At 41.0% G+C, this 16,382-nt stretch overlaps 2 protein-coding genes and 1 long non-coding RNA gene across 14 annotated transcripts in view; 1 reads left to right on the top strand and 2 right to left on the bottom strand.

Moving 5' to 3' along the window:
• Positions 1 to 374: 374 nt before the first annotated feature.
• LOC122824370 (E3 ubiquitin-protein ligase TRIM21-like) lies at positions 375 to 4,466 on the bottom strand. Its single transcript, XM_044104949.1, has 2 exons — positions 4,332 to 4,466; positions 375 to 2,811 (listed from the first exon to the last, which is right to left on the bottom strand). Exon 2 carries the CDS (start codon positions 2,800 to 2,802, stop codon positions 1,177 to 1,179), a length of 1,626 nt encoding a protein of 541 aa, XP_043960884.1. The 5' UTR covers positions 2,803 to 2,811; positions 4,332 to 4,466; the 3' UTR covers positions 375 to 1,176.
• Positions 4,467 to 6,018: 1,552 nt separating this feature from the next.
• Positions 6,019 to 7,787, top strand: LOC122824386. 4 transcript variants are annotated; one of them, XR_006369490.1, is made up of 4 exons: positions 6,019 to 6,102; positions 6,336 to 6,439; positions 6,658 to 7,182; positions 7,700 to 7,787. It is a non-coding gene; the product is annotated as an uncharacterized LOC122824386 (long non-coding RNA). The 4 variants fall into 4 exon arrangements; XR_006369491.1 differs by lacking the exon at positions 6,336 to 6,439 and having other exon boundaries at positions 6,966 to 7,182; XR_006369488.1 differs by having other exon boundaries at positions 6,336 to 7,182.
• The window catches only part of LOC122824346 (serine/threonine-protein kinase BRSK2-like), an 89,548-nt gene continuing 80,821 nt past the window's right edge, over positions 7,656 to 16,382 (bottom strand). For 5 of the 9 annotated variants that reach the window (XM_044104832.1, XM_044104868.1, XM_044104875.1 and 2 more), the window contains 4 exons: positions 16,199 to 16,379; positions 15,265 to 15,357; positions 13,303 to 13,341; positions 7,656 to 10,295 (listed from right to left, as the gene is read on the bottom strand). In XM_044104832.1, the coding sequence (XP_043960767.1) occupies positions 10,072 to 10,295; positions 13,303 to 13,341; positions 15,265 to 15,357; positions 16,199 to 16,379 (537 nt within the window). In that variant the 3' untranslated portion in view covers positions 7,656 to 10,071. The remainder of the gene's footprint in view (positions 10,296 to 13,302; positions 13,342 to 15,264; positions 15,358 to 16,198; positions 16,380 to 16,382) is intronic. The other 4 variants (XM_044104861.1, XM_044104906.1, XM_044104843.1 and 1 more) reach the window with 3 other exon arrangements.

The following is a 16,382-nucleotide window of genomic DNA, read 5'->3' as shown; positions in this document are numbered from 1 at the left end:
TTTAAACACTAATAATAACTGCAGAATTAGATGTCAGTGATAAAGTTTGGGAAAGATGAAGGGACTTGCAGAGTAATTAATTAGAGCTACAACAAAGAAGTACGGTAATCACCCTCATTTATGTTTTTACCATTTTTATTTATCAAATCCAACAAAATTTGTCTCTTTGGACAAAAGCAAATAAGAAAAAAACCATTAGAAGTGCAAGCAGTTATTACTGGTTCCTCGCCTGAGCCAGTAGGTTCTGGGTAAGAGTTTAGATTAGGAGCTTTGAGTGAAGATACAAAGTATTTACTGTGTAAACCAGAGCTTTATGTGGAAAAACATGAGTTCTGGTACTTAATGTCATACAAACTGGGACAGGAACATGGATATTATCCTTATATAGACCTATCTATTGATCTATAAATAATTTTAATACACAGAAGAATAAAGAATAAAGTTGCTTTTTGAATCAAATCCATATGAACCAACCAGAAAGTGTCATGGAGTCATTAGCCTCATGGCCACAGCAAATGTAGACAATCTACAGTAAAATATCAAATATCTGAAAACCAGACACCTTTAACCTGACAGTGGATCCCAGCAAGGCCTTCAGCTGGTGCAACAACAAACTGGACCTGCAGTCAAACCACCAGTGGCTGCAGCACAGAGCTGCAGCAAGAAACTAACAACACTGGAGAGAAGAAGTTACCTGATTCAGTCATGCAGCTTTTAAGAATATAACATGAAAAAGGAATGGAACAGTTGATTCCACAATTTCACATTTTTTCATCCATCACATGTTATCCAGTATTTATACTTCTGATTAAAAGTTCAGATCAAACAACCAAGAAGCAGAACTAATGAGAAAAAACAAGATTTAAATGTTACTATTACTAGAAATCATTTTGATTTGATGAACATGTTGAAACATTGAAACAGGTTTAAAACTGATCATCAATAAAACAAGAAAAAGGAAACAAAAGACACAATCAGTAGAAGAATGAAATAAACTCTGAGATAAAACAATTTGATTTGACTTTATAACTAATCAGAAGCAGAAAATAACTGATTTCCTGCTGAGGATGTTTCCAAACTCTCCTCTCCAGCAGCAGGACTTCACCTGCAGAGTCACTCAGATTCACCTTCATCTTCATCTTCATCTTCATCTTCATCTTCATCTTCATCATCAGATCAACGATCAGCCTGATTAACAGGACAGATGATCAGAGGAGCAGAGTTTTTACCTCCATCATTTAGGCCAGGACTGAAGAATGGGTAGAGTTTCTCCTTGAAGCAGCAGCCAGTAAAGGAGTAGATCAGAGCTGCAGCATCTACATCATAAAAGGAGACCAGACCCTCCTGATAATCCACAAACACCCCCACCTTCTGAGGACCAGGATGGAGATGGAGACGGACTGAAAAGTCATCAGCAGCTTCATACTCATTTCCATTTCTCAACACAACAGTCCACAAACCGTCCTGAGGACTCAGTGTGATGTCTCCCTTCCTGTTGATGGATTCTCTGGCCACTCCTAATTCCCATTTAGTCTTTCCTTTAACCTGAACCTCAAAGTAAAATCTGCCTGAAGAGAAACTCTGCTGTCCTAAAACAATAACACAATAAGAAAATCTCTCTGGATTGTCTGGAAGATTCTTCCTCTCATCTCCATCTTTCACCTGTTTTCCATCATCAGACAGGATGAGTTTAGGATGAGCTGAATCAGGATCCAGAGTCACATCAACAGCAAACTGCTGGATCCTCTTCATCTTCATCATCCTCTTCATCTCCTCCTGCAGCTGAGCCACAGCTCTCACTACAGTCCCCTCATATGATGGTGGATGAACTCTGACCTCTGTCCAGGTCTTGGTGGGTGGAGCATCTTTCAGGGAGGAGAATCTTTGGAGGAGGTGGAGGTGATCTTCATCCTGTGAGAGCTGCTTCACCTCAGAGCTCCTCTTCTTCAGCTCAGAGATCTCCTGTTCCAGATCTCTGATGAAGTCTTCAGCCTGTTTCTCTGTAGTTTCCTGTTTGTCTTGGATCTCCTTGAGGATCTCCTTCAGGCCTCTCTCAGCAGACTCTATCAGAGCCTTGAAGACCTGAACACCTCCAGCTTTCTCTCTGTCTGCAGCATCTTTACTGATCTTCACCGACTCTCTGATCTCCTGGATCTTCAGTCGTCTCTCCTGGATCATCTTCTGAACTTCAGCCTCCGTCTTCCTCAGCTCTGCCTTCTTTCCTTCAGATTCTTCTCTCAGAGGAACAAACTCGTGGTTCTTGTGGTCTAAAACAGGACAGAGGAAGCAGACGCATGTCTGGTCGGTCCTACAGAACAGCTCCAGAGGTTTATCGTGCTGCAAACACATCCTGTCCTCCAGGTTCTCCACCGGCTCCATCAGCTGATGTTTCTTCAGACGTGGAGCGGTCAGGTGAGGCTCCAGGTGAGTCTGGCAGTAGGAGAGCAGACACACCATGCAGGACTTCAGGGCCTTCAGTTTGGGTCCAGTGCAGACGTCACAGGGAACTTCTCCTGGTTTGGCAGTTTGTTGCTCTGAGCTGCTGCTGGCTTCCTGCTGAGCTTCACCTCTGAACTGATCAACCATCTCTCTTAATAAAGTGTTGACTCTCAGCTGAGGCCTGGAGGCAAAATGCTCGTTGCACAGAGGACATTTGTAGGGAACATTTTCATCCCAGACCTGAGTGATGCAGGTTTTGCAGAAGTTGTGTCCACATGGTGTGCTGACTGGATCAGTGAACACATCCAGACAGACGGAGCAAAGAAACTGATCTTTAGACCGCAGGTTGCTGCCAGAAGACATTTCTGAACTCTGAGGACAAATCAGGGAAACTTCAGTTAAAACAAGTTAAATACTAAATACTCTAAACAGTATTTAGAGTTTTAGAGGCATGTTGGGCATTTTATCACAATCAAGGGTAAGACTTTATTTGAAGGTTTGTGCATAAAACTGACATGATGCTGTCATGAACATGAAGGAGTTTTTATGAATGTTTGATTGTTGTCATGAAGTGTCATTTGATAAATTACACTTTTAATGGACTTTTAATACAAGTTTTAATGTAACTTTGCATTAAAAATGTCATTATTTACAGAAAGACACTTCATGACAACATTCATAAACATTCATAAAGACTCCATGTTTATGACAGCATCATGTCTGTCTTCACCCCTTCAAATAGTGTTACCCAATACAGTAACTATTTTACCTCATGTTGTTATAAAAACTCTATTTGTCAATTATGATTTATAACGAGGTCAGCAGTTCCACCAGGTGTTTGCTAATTACTGCTGGCTAGTCTGAAGGAGCTGAGTCAGGGAGTCGTAGGGTTACGCTGCTCTGAAGCTCAGAAACTCAGAGGAGGATCTGCGTCTGGAGGGCGGGGCTAAGTCCACCAAGGTGTTTTCCACAGCTGATTGGCTGCTGCTGTCATGGTGGCTCTCAGAGAGCCAATCACAGACAGGCTGGCATTAGGCTGATTTAAACTTTCTCATAAACTTAATCAGGCCTGAACTGATCAAAACAGAACAGAGAATCCAGCAGAGCAGGAAACAAAACTGGGAACCTGAATAACTGGTGAAACTGGTTGGTGGCGTAACCCAGTTTGGTTAAATGGGTTTGATTACTGGGACAAAAGAGCTGAACTGAAGGAACTGGAACCAAGAAACAGGCCTGATAATAATCTAAGAAAATAAATCCATATAGACAAGAAACATAACACTAAATAAAACATCAACACTTCCTGGACTAAGAATTGAACAACAAAGTTAAACGGTATTGTTATGATTTGTGGTTGAAGGTTCAGATCAAAAGCAGAGAGTGTGGCAGCAACTTAGTTTAATGATTTACTGATATTATCAGCAGAGTGCAGGCAGATCAGGTGAGAAATAAAACAAGAACTCAAACTCTGGGAGTAAAACACAAAGTAAGACAGCAAAGACAGCTGGGATTAAATACACCAGGGTTAATCTGGGAACAAGAGTCACAGGCACAAATGAAACTAATTAGGATGAAAATAGAAACCAAAACATCAATACAAGAACATGGAAATAATAATATAAAGGATAAACTAATAATCAGAACTGAAAAATAAACTATAAAACTCAACATGAACTGGAAAAACCTGATGAGGAAAGAGTAAAAAAACTGACAGAAAATGAAAAGATTAAACTAGAATAAACAGAACAGAAACTGTTCAGGAATGAAAACACCAGAATAACTTAGAAAAACAGACCAACTAAAAAAACATGATTCAAACCATCATCTGCTTCCCTTCAGATGATCCACAAGAAAAGTCTTAAGTTTCATCATTTCTGTTGGTAGAAACTCACCAGTATCAGTCTGTTGAGAAGAAAATCATAAAGTCACTTTGAAGGAAACGGAGGATTTTCTCTGAATTTGACCAACTTTCACTTTCACTTCTGCAGAGAAACGTTTTAATGTCTCTGTGTTGCTCCTCCCTGAATTAACAGGAAGGGAGGAGCCAGTCACCTTAAAGGGTGAATATTTATGTAGTTCATGTTAGATATCTGTCATTTTGTAGAAATAAGTTTTCACTTTGACTCATTTTGTTGTGGAAATATTAAAGCAATAAAAGGGCAAAACATTAAGGAAGTGATTACTTTTAGAGGCTCTGAAAAAGTTTCACTTTCCATTCAACGATGTGCTCTTGTTTTTCCATGGTGATCAATAACTCTGTAAGAATGAAGTAAATAATTAATTAGACATAATTATCTTTTAGGGACTCTGGCCTCGCTGACGCCCCCTCTGTTTGAGGGCATGAACTGCTTCAGCTGCGCTGCGGCTCATGGACTCAGGTTCCTGCCCGCTCCTGACCAGGTGTCCGCTGGACGCTGCACACCTGGCTGGAGTCGCAGCAGCTGGGAAGGTCAGAGGTCACGGTCCGCCTCCTCAGTGACTCCCCTCCATCCGGGCCCAGAGCTGCTCTCTGCTGCGGTTCCCTTCCTGCTCAGGATGCTGGAGAGCAGCAGGATACAGCAGAGAGCAGATTGGTTCAGATGAGAAGGTTTCAGCTTCAGCTGGAGATTAAATAATCAGATTTTTGGTTTTTCAAGACTTTAGTTCTGGAAAATCGGGATTTTATTTTCACCAATAATCTCCTTGGGTTTCAACAGGTCAGAGTGAGGTCAGCACACCAGGCCGCCATCTTGTTTTACAGCTTCTGTTTATTTGGACTTTGGATTCAGGTCAACTCAGAGTATTGATAATATTCAGAGCAATATTATCAAGTCCTTTGAATTTTTGAGAACAAAGTCGTAATATTCGTATAATAAAGTAATTTTAACATGAAAAATAAAAAATAAAATGAGGAATGAAGTTAAACTTTGATGTTATAAATAAATACTTCATATTTTAACATATTAGCACCAAATTACTTTCAGTAGCAGGATGATTTTTTCTTGTTAAATGACTCCTAGTTTCTTCTAATTTTAAGGCGTTTTAGTGGTAAAGTTGTTTTTTTCTGCTTTATTAAACATTTATGTTTGAATTGCTTCACTCTGCTGTACAATTCACAGAAGGACTGATTGAAATAAAAGCCACATTTTTTAAATATTTTCTGCTTGTAATTTATTATTTTTATTTAAAAGCAACAAAAAAATCTGATTTTATTTTGAACCCAAACAGCCCGGCACCAGTTCCAGTTCATTTCTGAGGATGATTTTCCCTGCAGATCAAATAAACTGAATTTTATTAAACGTTGTAGCTTCATTTCACTTCGTTAATGTCAAATCTAAATCGATCTAAAAATCATTTTGACAGTTTATTAAATTTAAAACCTTTAACTGGATTCTGGTTTTCTGGTTTCCTCTGCAGGACTCCGTGGCAGCTGGCCTCGCTGCTTTCCCATCGCTACGGCGATTCTCCGGTTCCTGCCGTCCCTCAGTTGGACCCGGCTCTGTCCACACAGCTCGGTAACCCCGTTGCCATGGATACGGATGTTTCCCCTCTGATCCGACGCGTTACTGTCGTCTCCATCAGACGCCGCTTCCTGAACAGCGAGGAAATGTCTGACGTGACGTTCATGGTGGAAGGACGACCGTCCTTCGGCCACCGGGTTCTGCTCATGTCCGCGTCTGAAAGGTCCGTCCACCTTCTGGTTCTGGATCACAAATATGACGTGTTCTGACCCGGTTTTAGGAAACTTGTCGCTGTTTTTGGTCCCGTCAGATTCTCCAGATGAAGGAAACTGATAAAAATAAAGTCAAGGGAACAGAATCGGCCTGACCCGGTTCTGTTTGGATGTGGATCAGGACCAGCAGTGTTGGCGATGTGATACTTCACATTAAACTCATTTTAATTTTCTTCTGCTACAGAATCACGGCGCTGGTCAGTGAGACAAATGTTGGATAAAATGCAACATGTTTAGACTACAGACGGTTTTCACGTTGGATTTACTGGAATGAAAAGATCCGAATCAGTTTGTTTTACTTTTATCAGTTTCCTTCATCGTTATGTTTGTGTGACGATGTTTTTGGTCCCATTGCTGAATAACTGCAGCGCTGCTGTGTGACGTATTTACAGAAGTCAGACTGTTTTCATTACTACCACAGCAACATGCAAAAAACACAAATCTCAATTCAGTATCCAGACCTTTTGTCCTGGTAAATGTTTTCTCGTCTTTCCTATTTTGAAAAGGAGTTGGAAGAATAAAACCTCTGCTGGTTCGTCTTGATAAACCTGAGACCCAGTTTCTGTCAGCAGCGATGCTCTCCAACACTCTGACTGCAGACAACGCTGTGAGCCGGTACCGGGTCGCCATGGTACCGAAACACGAGTTCAGTCCTCCAGAACCGGAACAGAAAATTCTGAAGCTGACTGGATGAAGCTTTGACCTTCTGCTCACAACCAGAGAGGCGTTTTTATTTCTGGACCTCTGAGTGAAACGTGTTCTCTCTGAACCCGTCCTAATGGATCCGGTTCTGGTTCTCCCTGCGTCTCTGCAGCGGTTGAGCTCTGCCGGTTCTGTGAGGGATTCTTCCTGCAGAATCTGGACCGGCTGCTGGACAGAGAGGCCTTCCACCGCCTGTTGCTGGGCGACACCAGTAGGGGAGCGCCGTCTGGGTCGGGACGGGACCAGAACCTGGACCTCCTGCTGGTTCTGAGGAGCCTGGAGGCGGCGCTGATCCAGACTTTCTGACCGGATGGACCGGATCGTCTCTGGTCGGTACCACAAACAAACATCTGGTTCTAGTTTCACATCTGCAGCAGGTTCTGATCGGTAAAATATCTACAACATAAAAACCCGATTTAACCTCCAAATGTCCTCTAAAAACTTTCTACTGTAAAGTTTCGTTCTGCTTATTAATTCTGAACATTTTAATTCACACCTTTATTTTTCATTGAAGCTGCTCCTTTTCCATATTAATGACTGTAAAACCTGCAGCTGCAATAAATTTATTGCTGTTTGGTAACTAAAGAATCTGAATCTTCATCTTTTATGAAAGAATATTGATTAATCTGCACTTTGATTAATCAAACTACTACATAATATTAAGACTTTAAATGTTCAGATCAATCACATCGTTATCGTTGACAATCCCGGTTATTAGAAATAATTTCCCATCATGCCGTTTTGGGATGATGGGAAACTGAATATTTCTGAATAAATAAACTACATGAAGTATGAAACCTGCCAAAGTCAACAGATTTATTCCTTTAGCACTGAATTTGTTCACAGTAACATCACAAGGGAAAACGTTGCCAGTGGTTCTCCTGCTCCGAGTCCGTTCAGTGTGCTCTGGATTCCCGCAGTAGAAAAAGCGAAGGATGGAAGGTATTGCTTTAGGTTTCCTCTGAACCGAGTCCGTCTCCGAGAAACATGAGTGATTAGGATGCAAGTTTACTGCGTGCTTACAGTAACCAAATATAAAGGGGAGGAAGGAAGAGGCTGGCAAAAGAACGAATGAAAATCAAAAATCAAAATCTGAAGGTAAAACGAATGAAAAGCTCAGATAAAAAATGCATAAAAACCTAGACTCAAAAAGGGAACGGTGAACATTTCAACAGCGACATGCAAAGAAAAGACGAATGCTGAACATGCAAACAACCGTACGAGGTCAAAGGTCAAAGCTAAGAACAGGAATCCCCCTGGTTTTTTAAATAAGCTCGTCAGGAAAACTGCTTATTTACACGATGAATGTTTGAGTCTTCATTCGCCCAACAGACGGGGTTTCCTCCCAAAGAGGCTAAATCTACATTCTTAAATACAACAAATCAGTTTCAAACATATGTTACAAAGTTTCTCTCCTCAAAAAACAACAAAAACAACAAACAAGGAACAGAAAAAATAAATTAAACATGACAAAAATATCTTTAAATAATCAATTTCAGGAACATTCTCTACATCTTTGATATAAATAACTGATAAATAGCTCATGAAAAACGCATTAAAATAGAAAAATATTCAGAGCAGTTCAGTATCGTCTGAAACCTGCAGATAATACAAAAAATAACCTGAATAACAAAATGTAAAAAAAACACTTTAATGTAACCGAAGGGCTGTCGAAAGTGCAACATAACAGAAAAACATTTTAAGAACAACCTGGTCACACCAGAATGGGTCGAAACTGAAATAAATTAAATACTGTAAAAATAATTAGATAAACTGTATGAAGATGTTTTAGAGTTGTAATCTGCTGAACCAACAGCAGAGGGCGCCAGCTGCAAAAAAACCAAATTATTTTAAACAGAAAACAGGAGAACAATGTTTGATCTGGTGTATTTATGTATGGAGTGTCAAACAGCCAATAACGGCCCAGAACGTTAATAATTGGACCAGAAGGTGGCGCTAGCATCAAGGATGTGTTCACTGAAGCTTAACGTTAAGCCTTACAGTTCTAGGCTCAAGTTTAATAAAGTTTATGCCAGATAAATCAAGTTTTTAAAAACTCTTTACTTTGAAGTTTAAATTTCTCTTCTATAATCAGTAAAATTATTGTTTGTAAATAAAGAAGAAGAAAAGTTTTTGAAATTCACGCTGCAGTAAACAAACGACAGGCTGTCCTTAGCATGTGACTGAGCGACGGCGGCTAAGCTAACCACAGCCACTGGAAGTACTGAGGATGAGGATGAGTGGGTGGATGTTAACTTTGTATCCAACAAATTGTTCATTTTAAGTTTCTGCGTCTCATCAGACTTGGAGAACTTAAACTTTAAGTTCTCAGCTTAATAAAATGAGTTAAAGTTAAATTCTGTAACTCAGTTTATTTAGAGAATTTAAACGAGGATTAGGAGAAAGATCACACAGAAATGAATGCCAGCTAATGGATCAATCCCTTTCTGGTGTGACCACTCCTGAACATAAATACAAATCAACTTAAAACTTAATGTCACAACACAGATCACCAACTGGCCTGTACAACAGAAGAAATCATTCATCTTTAGAACATCACAGAACGCCCTGTACTGTCCTGGGTTACCAGAATCAGCCACAAAAAACTCAACTTTAAAAAGAAACCAGAGTCCGTCCCTCCGTCCGCCTCCGATTCAAGTCAGGAAATCCCAGAAAGGAGTCAGTTTTGTAGTTTTTTGTATGTACATGTGGGGAAAAGTGGAAGAAAAAGGATGAAGAGGAGGACAAACATCACTGTCTTAAGGCCTTTTTTCCTTTTTACAACTCTTCTGAGATGGTCTGCGTTTGGTAATGTCGGGTGAAGTGGAATCAAAAGGGATGCTCCGCCTTTCCCTCAGCGTCGGGCTCGGTTCGGCGGCGGCGGCGGGCCGTGAGTGGGCTGCAGCTGAGGAGCCGTCGAGGTTAATAGCTATTATGGATGATCCCTGGTGGCAGAGACAAGTCAAGCCATCACACATGTGAGGAGGACACAGAGGGACACAAGGGGAGGGACAGCAAAGCTACATTTGCTACTAGTTCTTAAAATACTGATCGACTTTTAAACTGAGCCATTCCCATTATACAGTACAAAATTTATAGGCAAAAAGTAGATTTTCTCTTTTTACTTTCACTCGGAGCTAAAGGGTAAAGTTAGCAGCTCTCTGCTTCTTAATGACCTGATTCCTGCTTTTCATCTAGTCATGCACAGCTACTGCTCCTTAAGGGTGTTCCTGTGTCCTGTTGCTGGCGGCCATCTTTGTTTTGTCTTTGCCTGGGGGGCATTTAGAGTCATTGGGCGGGGTCTGGCTGGGCCTGCTGCCGGGGGCATGCTTGGTGGGGGAGCTAGTCGAGGTAGGGGCGCCTGGGGGGTGCGACGCTTGGATGTTCTTCTCGTCTGAAAAAAGCTGTTTAATTACGTCAAAGAAGTTACTCAACGGGCTGCCTACACAGACGGGAAGAAAAGAAAAGAAAAACAAAAAGAGAGAGAGAACAAACAACAGATGAGCAATGGGGTCAACATGAGGAGAAGAAGAGGAGGTGATGAGATGAGGAGTGGAGCAGGAGAAAGGGAGACGACAGCTGGGCAGGAAACGTTTACAGTGAAGCAGATGAAACTGTTTCCTGTATGGAAATAATCTGATCACTGAGCTGGCAGGTCGGCAGATACCAGGTATGTCATGACACATCAGGCAGTTGCTGAAGCATCCTACAGTTAGTGAAGCTCTCCAGACACAGCGGCTCTCTGGAGGTTGATGGTGTTCCTTCAGGTGGTTCATTGATCTCCGAAGACGTTTTTCCTTCTGATGGTCCAGTAGACTCGGTTTTATTGGGATCCAAGGTTGCAACATCTGTTCATCTCCAGCTGTTGTGTTTTTTTTCTCTCTGCTCTGAGTGAAATCAACCAAACCTTTTGACCAACCTGTTCCCCTCCTGGCCTGTGGGGGCGCTGCGCCAAGAACCACTGAAGGAAACGAGACAAAACCCTCTGAAGACACTGAGCACAACTTCTTTCTTCACCAAATGGAAACAAAAATTGGGTGGCGTCAGATTTTAGGTGACCAGAGTTTGACTACGCCTCGTTCCCAAATGCATCAGACTTTCCAGACAAGCGAAGCGGTCAGAGCAGAGCTGGTGACGCTCCCTCAGACACAACACAAATTGCTGATTTTTTTCTAGTCAGTGAATGCACCATGCCTAAGTGCAATGGGCTGTGCTAACGGTAACACTCTTCAGTGTGGAAGTTGTTACTACATGAAGAAAACTCAAAGTCGGCTCCATTCAGTCTCAGTGAGATGAAGTCGGAGGAAGATGCTTGAATCTGATGTTTCAAACAGCAACACCAAATCTTTTTGCATGTTTGCAGTTTTGGTTGTTTTGTACTCAAAGTTTCAGATGCAAAACCAAAAGTTTGACATTTTGGTGCAGAATGTCAACATTTTTTTCCACTAAAGGAATTGTGTAAATATGGGGAAGAAGCCAACTGACCCAGTGAAATCCTAGACGTACCACAGCAACACTCATTACTTCTGTCTAAATGCTGGTCATTTCAAGGATCAGCTAAAGTCGCTGTGGGCTGATGAAATCTTTACCATTCTGATTGGTGGCTCTGATGACCTTCACTCTTTGACTGTTGGATGCTTCAGTGACTGCCTGTGATCCTTGTGATGTAAATACTGACCTCTGGTGCCGGTTCCAGGTTTGCCAGCCCTTTATAAATAAAACCCTCACATGAGGTCCAAACTGGTTTCATCAGTGAGGATTTAATTTGATTCCCCAGTTTTAATTCTTCTGGTTCTGCAGGAATTTATTCATATTTAACTTCAGTCTCAGTTTCTCCTGCGTGATGAAGGGCCCAAAAAAAGCACTGGAAGACATTTCATCATGTTGGTCGGAACCAGAGATTCTGCAGAGGAGATTCAACTTAATCTATTATAGAACCAACTTTATGGTGAAAATGTCTTGCTTTTAAATGAAAACAGATGCAACCTTTTTCTGAAAGTAGGTCAAACTAAATTCAATTAGATTGACAATAACTGATGTAAATAACAGATTTATATAAACTACACTAAAACAAGTCAAATGAATCACATATTAGTTCAGACTAAAACTAATCTGGCTGATGTCTTAAATCTGAATGAAAAATGTAAAAACAATAAAATGTCACAGTGGTTGAAGGTAAAATCAAAGTCCATAGTTAGCTAGTAGCGCTACTAGCTAAAGTTTTGTTGCTGCACACAATTGGAAATGGACCAAAAATCAGTTAGTAATATTTATTACTAGTAGCAATAGAGGTGAGGACAGAGACATGGTTTATGTTTAGTAATCAAACTGTTGGCCATATCGTCAATATTAATGAAATCTGCTGGTTCTCATTTCCAGCGTCTTCCAAAACTGGTTTTGAACCCAACATCATCGTCAACATCCATCACAGAACTCACAAAAATGCATCCATTTGTTTGAACAGATATTGTTAATAAACAGTCGATAATAAACATGCAACAATAAAACAAACATCACACGTTACTGCCAACGTTAGTGCTAACAGTGTTTGGGATCTGATGGTCTTTGGTTATGATAAAAGTGCCGTCGTCATAGCAACTTACCATTTCTCCTCTCCAACATCACACATTGACATCAGTGTTGGTATTTAGTGCCAGTGATTTTTAGTTTCTTGGTTCTGGGACGGTTTTGTGGAACGATGACCGACCCACAGTGAGGTGAAACCGTGAAAGGTCCAACAGAACCACATTCATCTTATCAAATCATTTCTCCTTCACGTTCACAGGAAAATAAAAAATATCCACGCAAAGCAGAAAGTATTCATCTGGGATGAAACGTTTCAGATAAACCTTTTATGTTACCGAGTTAAAGATCTGATTCATTTTTCAGCATCATTTACAGTAATTTATTAAACTTTTTTTATTTTTGCAGTTTTTAGCAAAGCTATTTACAGATCTGATGTCACACTTTCAAGGTTTGAACCTGTTATAAAAATATGTATATTAAAAAATATTTCTATATTTAAATTTTCTGTTTGCAGTTACAGGTTTTTGTAAACTGACCAGAGTTAGTGAAAGCATTAAGAAAAACATTTTAAATTTAGATTTAAATGCAGTTCTAGACATTTAAAATTTGTTATGGAGATGCACATAACAAAGATCAGAGAAAAAAATAATTTAGTTTGTTCTGAGAATAACTTAAAATTATCTAAAGCTCTTATTTTTAAAAAATTTTTTTAGATATTTTTTCATCAAAACAAAATTTGATCTCAAATTGTCATAAAAACCGTTTGAAACATAAATGACCTGTTAAGATGAATTTTCACGACTCTCTCAAACACTCGTGTTAGTTGGACTGCTGGTGACAAGCTGCAGAACGTTTGCTGTGACGTGTTAAAAGCCGGAAGTTGATCCAGTTTAACCAGAGCTCCCAGTCCGTTTGGGTCTTACCGCGTTTGGAGGATTTACTGGCTGAGCGCTGGGAGACGTCTGGGAGGAGAGGACAGAGATCCGGCACTTCATCAGCGACAAACATCCACCACAAACCCCCAGAGACGCCAACGCTCGTTCCACCGCTACAGCTCAATCACAGTTTAATTACGGCCAGTTTACCGTTAATCAGAGGTTAAAAACCCAAATCCTCAGAAAAAAGAATCAATAAACCTTCAAATCTAGAACCTAAATGAATTCATTTGATGCCTTTTATGGAGAATCTGCAAAAACCTTTCCTGAAAATCAGAGATTTAAAAACATGAAGGAGCAGCAAAAGCAAATGAGGTGGATTAGCAGTGAAAATTTAGATGTTAGCATATCATGGCAGTCTTCAGTCAGAGGTCTCTCCAGAGTTACTGGAACACTGACTGTTATTGGAGATCCTTGCTGCCCACAGCATTAACCACCACAACTTCTGGAGATACTCAGATGACGAGTTTTAATTTCCCTTTATGGTGAATAAAGTCCAGAAATAATCTGACAGGAAATCTGGGCTGTGGATCAGAGATGTTCTCACAATCTGACAGATTAGAAGAACTTTAATTCCAGATGTTTGATGCAGTATTTCTGTTCTGTTTTCCTCCTGCAGATGTTTATCTTTCTGCTGGATTAATTCACTGGATAAAAAAAAAAGGTTCTGAAATTATTTCACTGCAAAGACACAAAATCTTACCAAGAATTTTTCATCTAGTTTCTTAGAACACTGGAATTAAGATTAATTCACAAGCAACTTTCTGAAGGAACAAGTCAGATTTAAGTCAATAACTTCTTAATACTTATTCAAAGTTTATTAGTTTCACTCACAAATTATTTTCCATATTATAAATGAAAAAAATCTGCCAGTGGTTCTCGTACTTTTTAAATAATAATAACTTGAAAAACTAGTTTTGTCTTAATTCAAGTGTTGTAAGATAAAAACTAGACCAAAATATTTTGTGTTTTTACAGTGTATTTTTTTACAGGGTGTGAGAACTTCTGAATGTTAAAATGTGATGATGATGATGATGATGAAGATGGATGTTTTCTCCAAACCTTTTGAACTTTGAACTCTAGACGCTGACGTGGAATGAAGGGGTCAACATCGGGTTTGAGTGTTAAACCGGCAGACGGACGGACGGACAGAAGGTCACCAGGGTCACATGAGGACAGCTGGACATGCAGGTTTCTTCTGAATGGATCAAGATGGCGGCTCTTCCAGAACCAGAAAACACAAACCCAGACCAGGCCAGGAGCCCGGTCCGATCTGGTTCTGATCGATCCGGTTCTGATCGGTCCGGTCCGATCGGGTTCTGATCGATCCGGTTCTGATCGGTCCGATTCTGATCGGGCCGGTCCGATCGGGTTCTGATTGATCCGATCCGATCCGGTCCGGTCCGGTCCGGTCCGATCAGAACTTGATCGGTCCAGTCTGGTCCGGCCGTGTGTGGGTTTGGGTTTCAATGCAGCATTCAGGAGGGCTTGGAGTGAAGCAGTGCATGATGGGAAGCAGGGCGATGGGTTCTGATAATGGGTCCCCAGCTTGTAGCTGCTGCTCTTCACCACAAGAGGGAGCCGTTATCAAACCAACAACCACAGTGAGGACATGAAGAAAGGGACAGACAGACACCTGGAGAACACAGTCACTTTCTTCCCTTCAGTGCGTCTTTCTGATCAGAACCAGAACCGGGACGGCCGGCCAGCGGCCCGGCTTTCTGCTGAGTGAGACCCCTGCTGTCCGGAGGCTGAACTGCGCCTGCTGAGCGTCCAGAAACGCCGCCGGCTTACTGCGGAGCCGCACAGGTTGGCGTGCGCCATGGGATGGGGCGGGGCAGCGGAGCATGCACGGGGAGACGGGGAGTGCTAAAGCGGTGCCGATCCGAGCCGAGGTGCTGTGGTTGAGGAAGAGGAGGAGGAGGAAGAGCTGGGAGGGGCTGGACTTACCGGATATCTGCGGCTGGATGCCCGGCTGGTCGTTGGAGCTGAGCAGCTGCGCCTGGATCGTTTCCACCACGCGCTTAAAACGTCGACTTGGACCTGAACAAACATAAACAATTAGAAACAATTTAAATCTGATTCACAGAATCTGATTCTCCTAAAGTTAATCCAGTCCAACCATCCGTCTTCAAAATTAAAACCAGTAACAAGAGTCCAGATCTGAACAGCAAATATACAAAACTGTCAATATTCCATTAATGGAAAAAACCCTCAATATTCCAAATAAACACAATTAAAATCACAGGTGAGTAAGTTAAACATGACCCTCCAACCACTTCCTGTCCTCGTCTTCCTGGTTTGTGCCAGAGGCCACAAAAAATCCAGAATAAATCACCTCAAAGTATCAAAAAATATTTTTGTTTTCCATCAAACAAATTTACTAAAATATAAAATTACGAAATGACTTGGTGATCAGAAACAACTATTGATTACAAGAATCATGTAGCAAATAGTTACATTTAATTGAGTAACTCTGGAAAAAAATATTTGAGTATTTTAACTGTCCTGTTCCTCTGAGAAACTTCACTGAATGAAGAACAAACGTTAAAAAAAACACCTGCAGTTCAAAGTAAAACTTTCATAAGTTTTAGATCGAAAAAAAAAAAAATTTTGGAAAATTTTTTGACTGATTTCGTATTTATTTAATTTATCTGTAAAATCCCAACAGAGTGACTGATGATGGGATGTAAAATATTCAATCAATGTTTTTACCAAATTCCTTTTAATCTGAAATAGTTTCTTGGAGGTTACTTTTCATTTTTACTTGAGTAAAAATATGTTGATGTAGTTCTACTCTGAGTTGAGAGTTTGGGTGATTGCTAACCTGTGGTGTGTGTGTGTGTGTGTGTGTGTGTGTGTGTGTGTGTGTGTGTGTGTTCACCTGACAGCAGGGTGAAGGTGACAGAGTAGATGCCGTTCTCCTTGGTGGCGCCGCTGCTCTCTGTGTAGGTGATGTCCACCTGGAACTTGACCGGCTTCTGGAAAACCGTTGGACCGGCCGTGGATTTGTACTCGGCCCTGAAGCTGGTCTGAGAAATGACGCTGTGGCTCAGGCTGGGGATCTG

The sequence above is a fragment of the Gambusia affinis genome, linkage group LG02, assembly GCF_019740435.1.
Source record: "Gambusia affinis linkage group LG02, SWU_Gaff_1.0, whole genome shotgun sequence".
NCBI lineage: Eukaryota > Metazoa > Chordata > Actinopteri > Cyprinodontiformes > Poeciliidae > Gambusia > Gambusia affinis.
Note: the sequence above shows the minus strand (reverse complement) of the source record. Positions and strands in the feature narration are given on the sequence as shown.

What these genes read in the sequence shown, in the direction of transcription:
- LOC122824370 (XM_044104949.1), bottom strand. Translation starts at nt 2,802, where the DNA reads ATGTCTTCTGGCAGCAACCTGCGGTCTAAAGATCAGTTTCTTTGCTCC.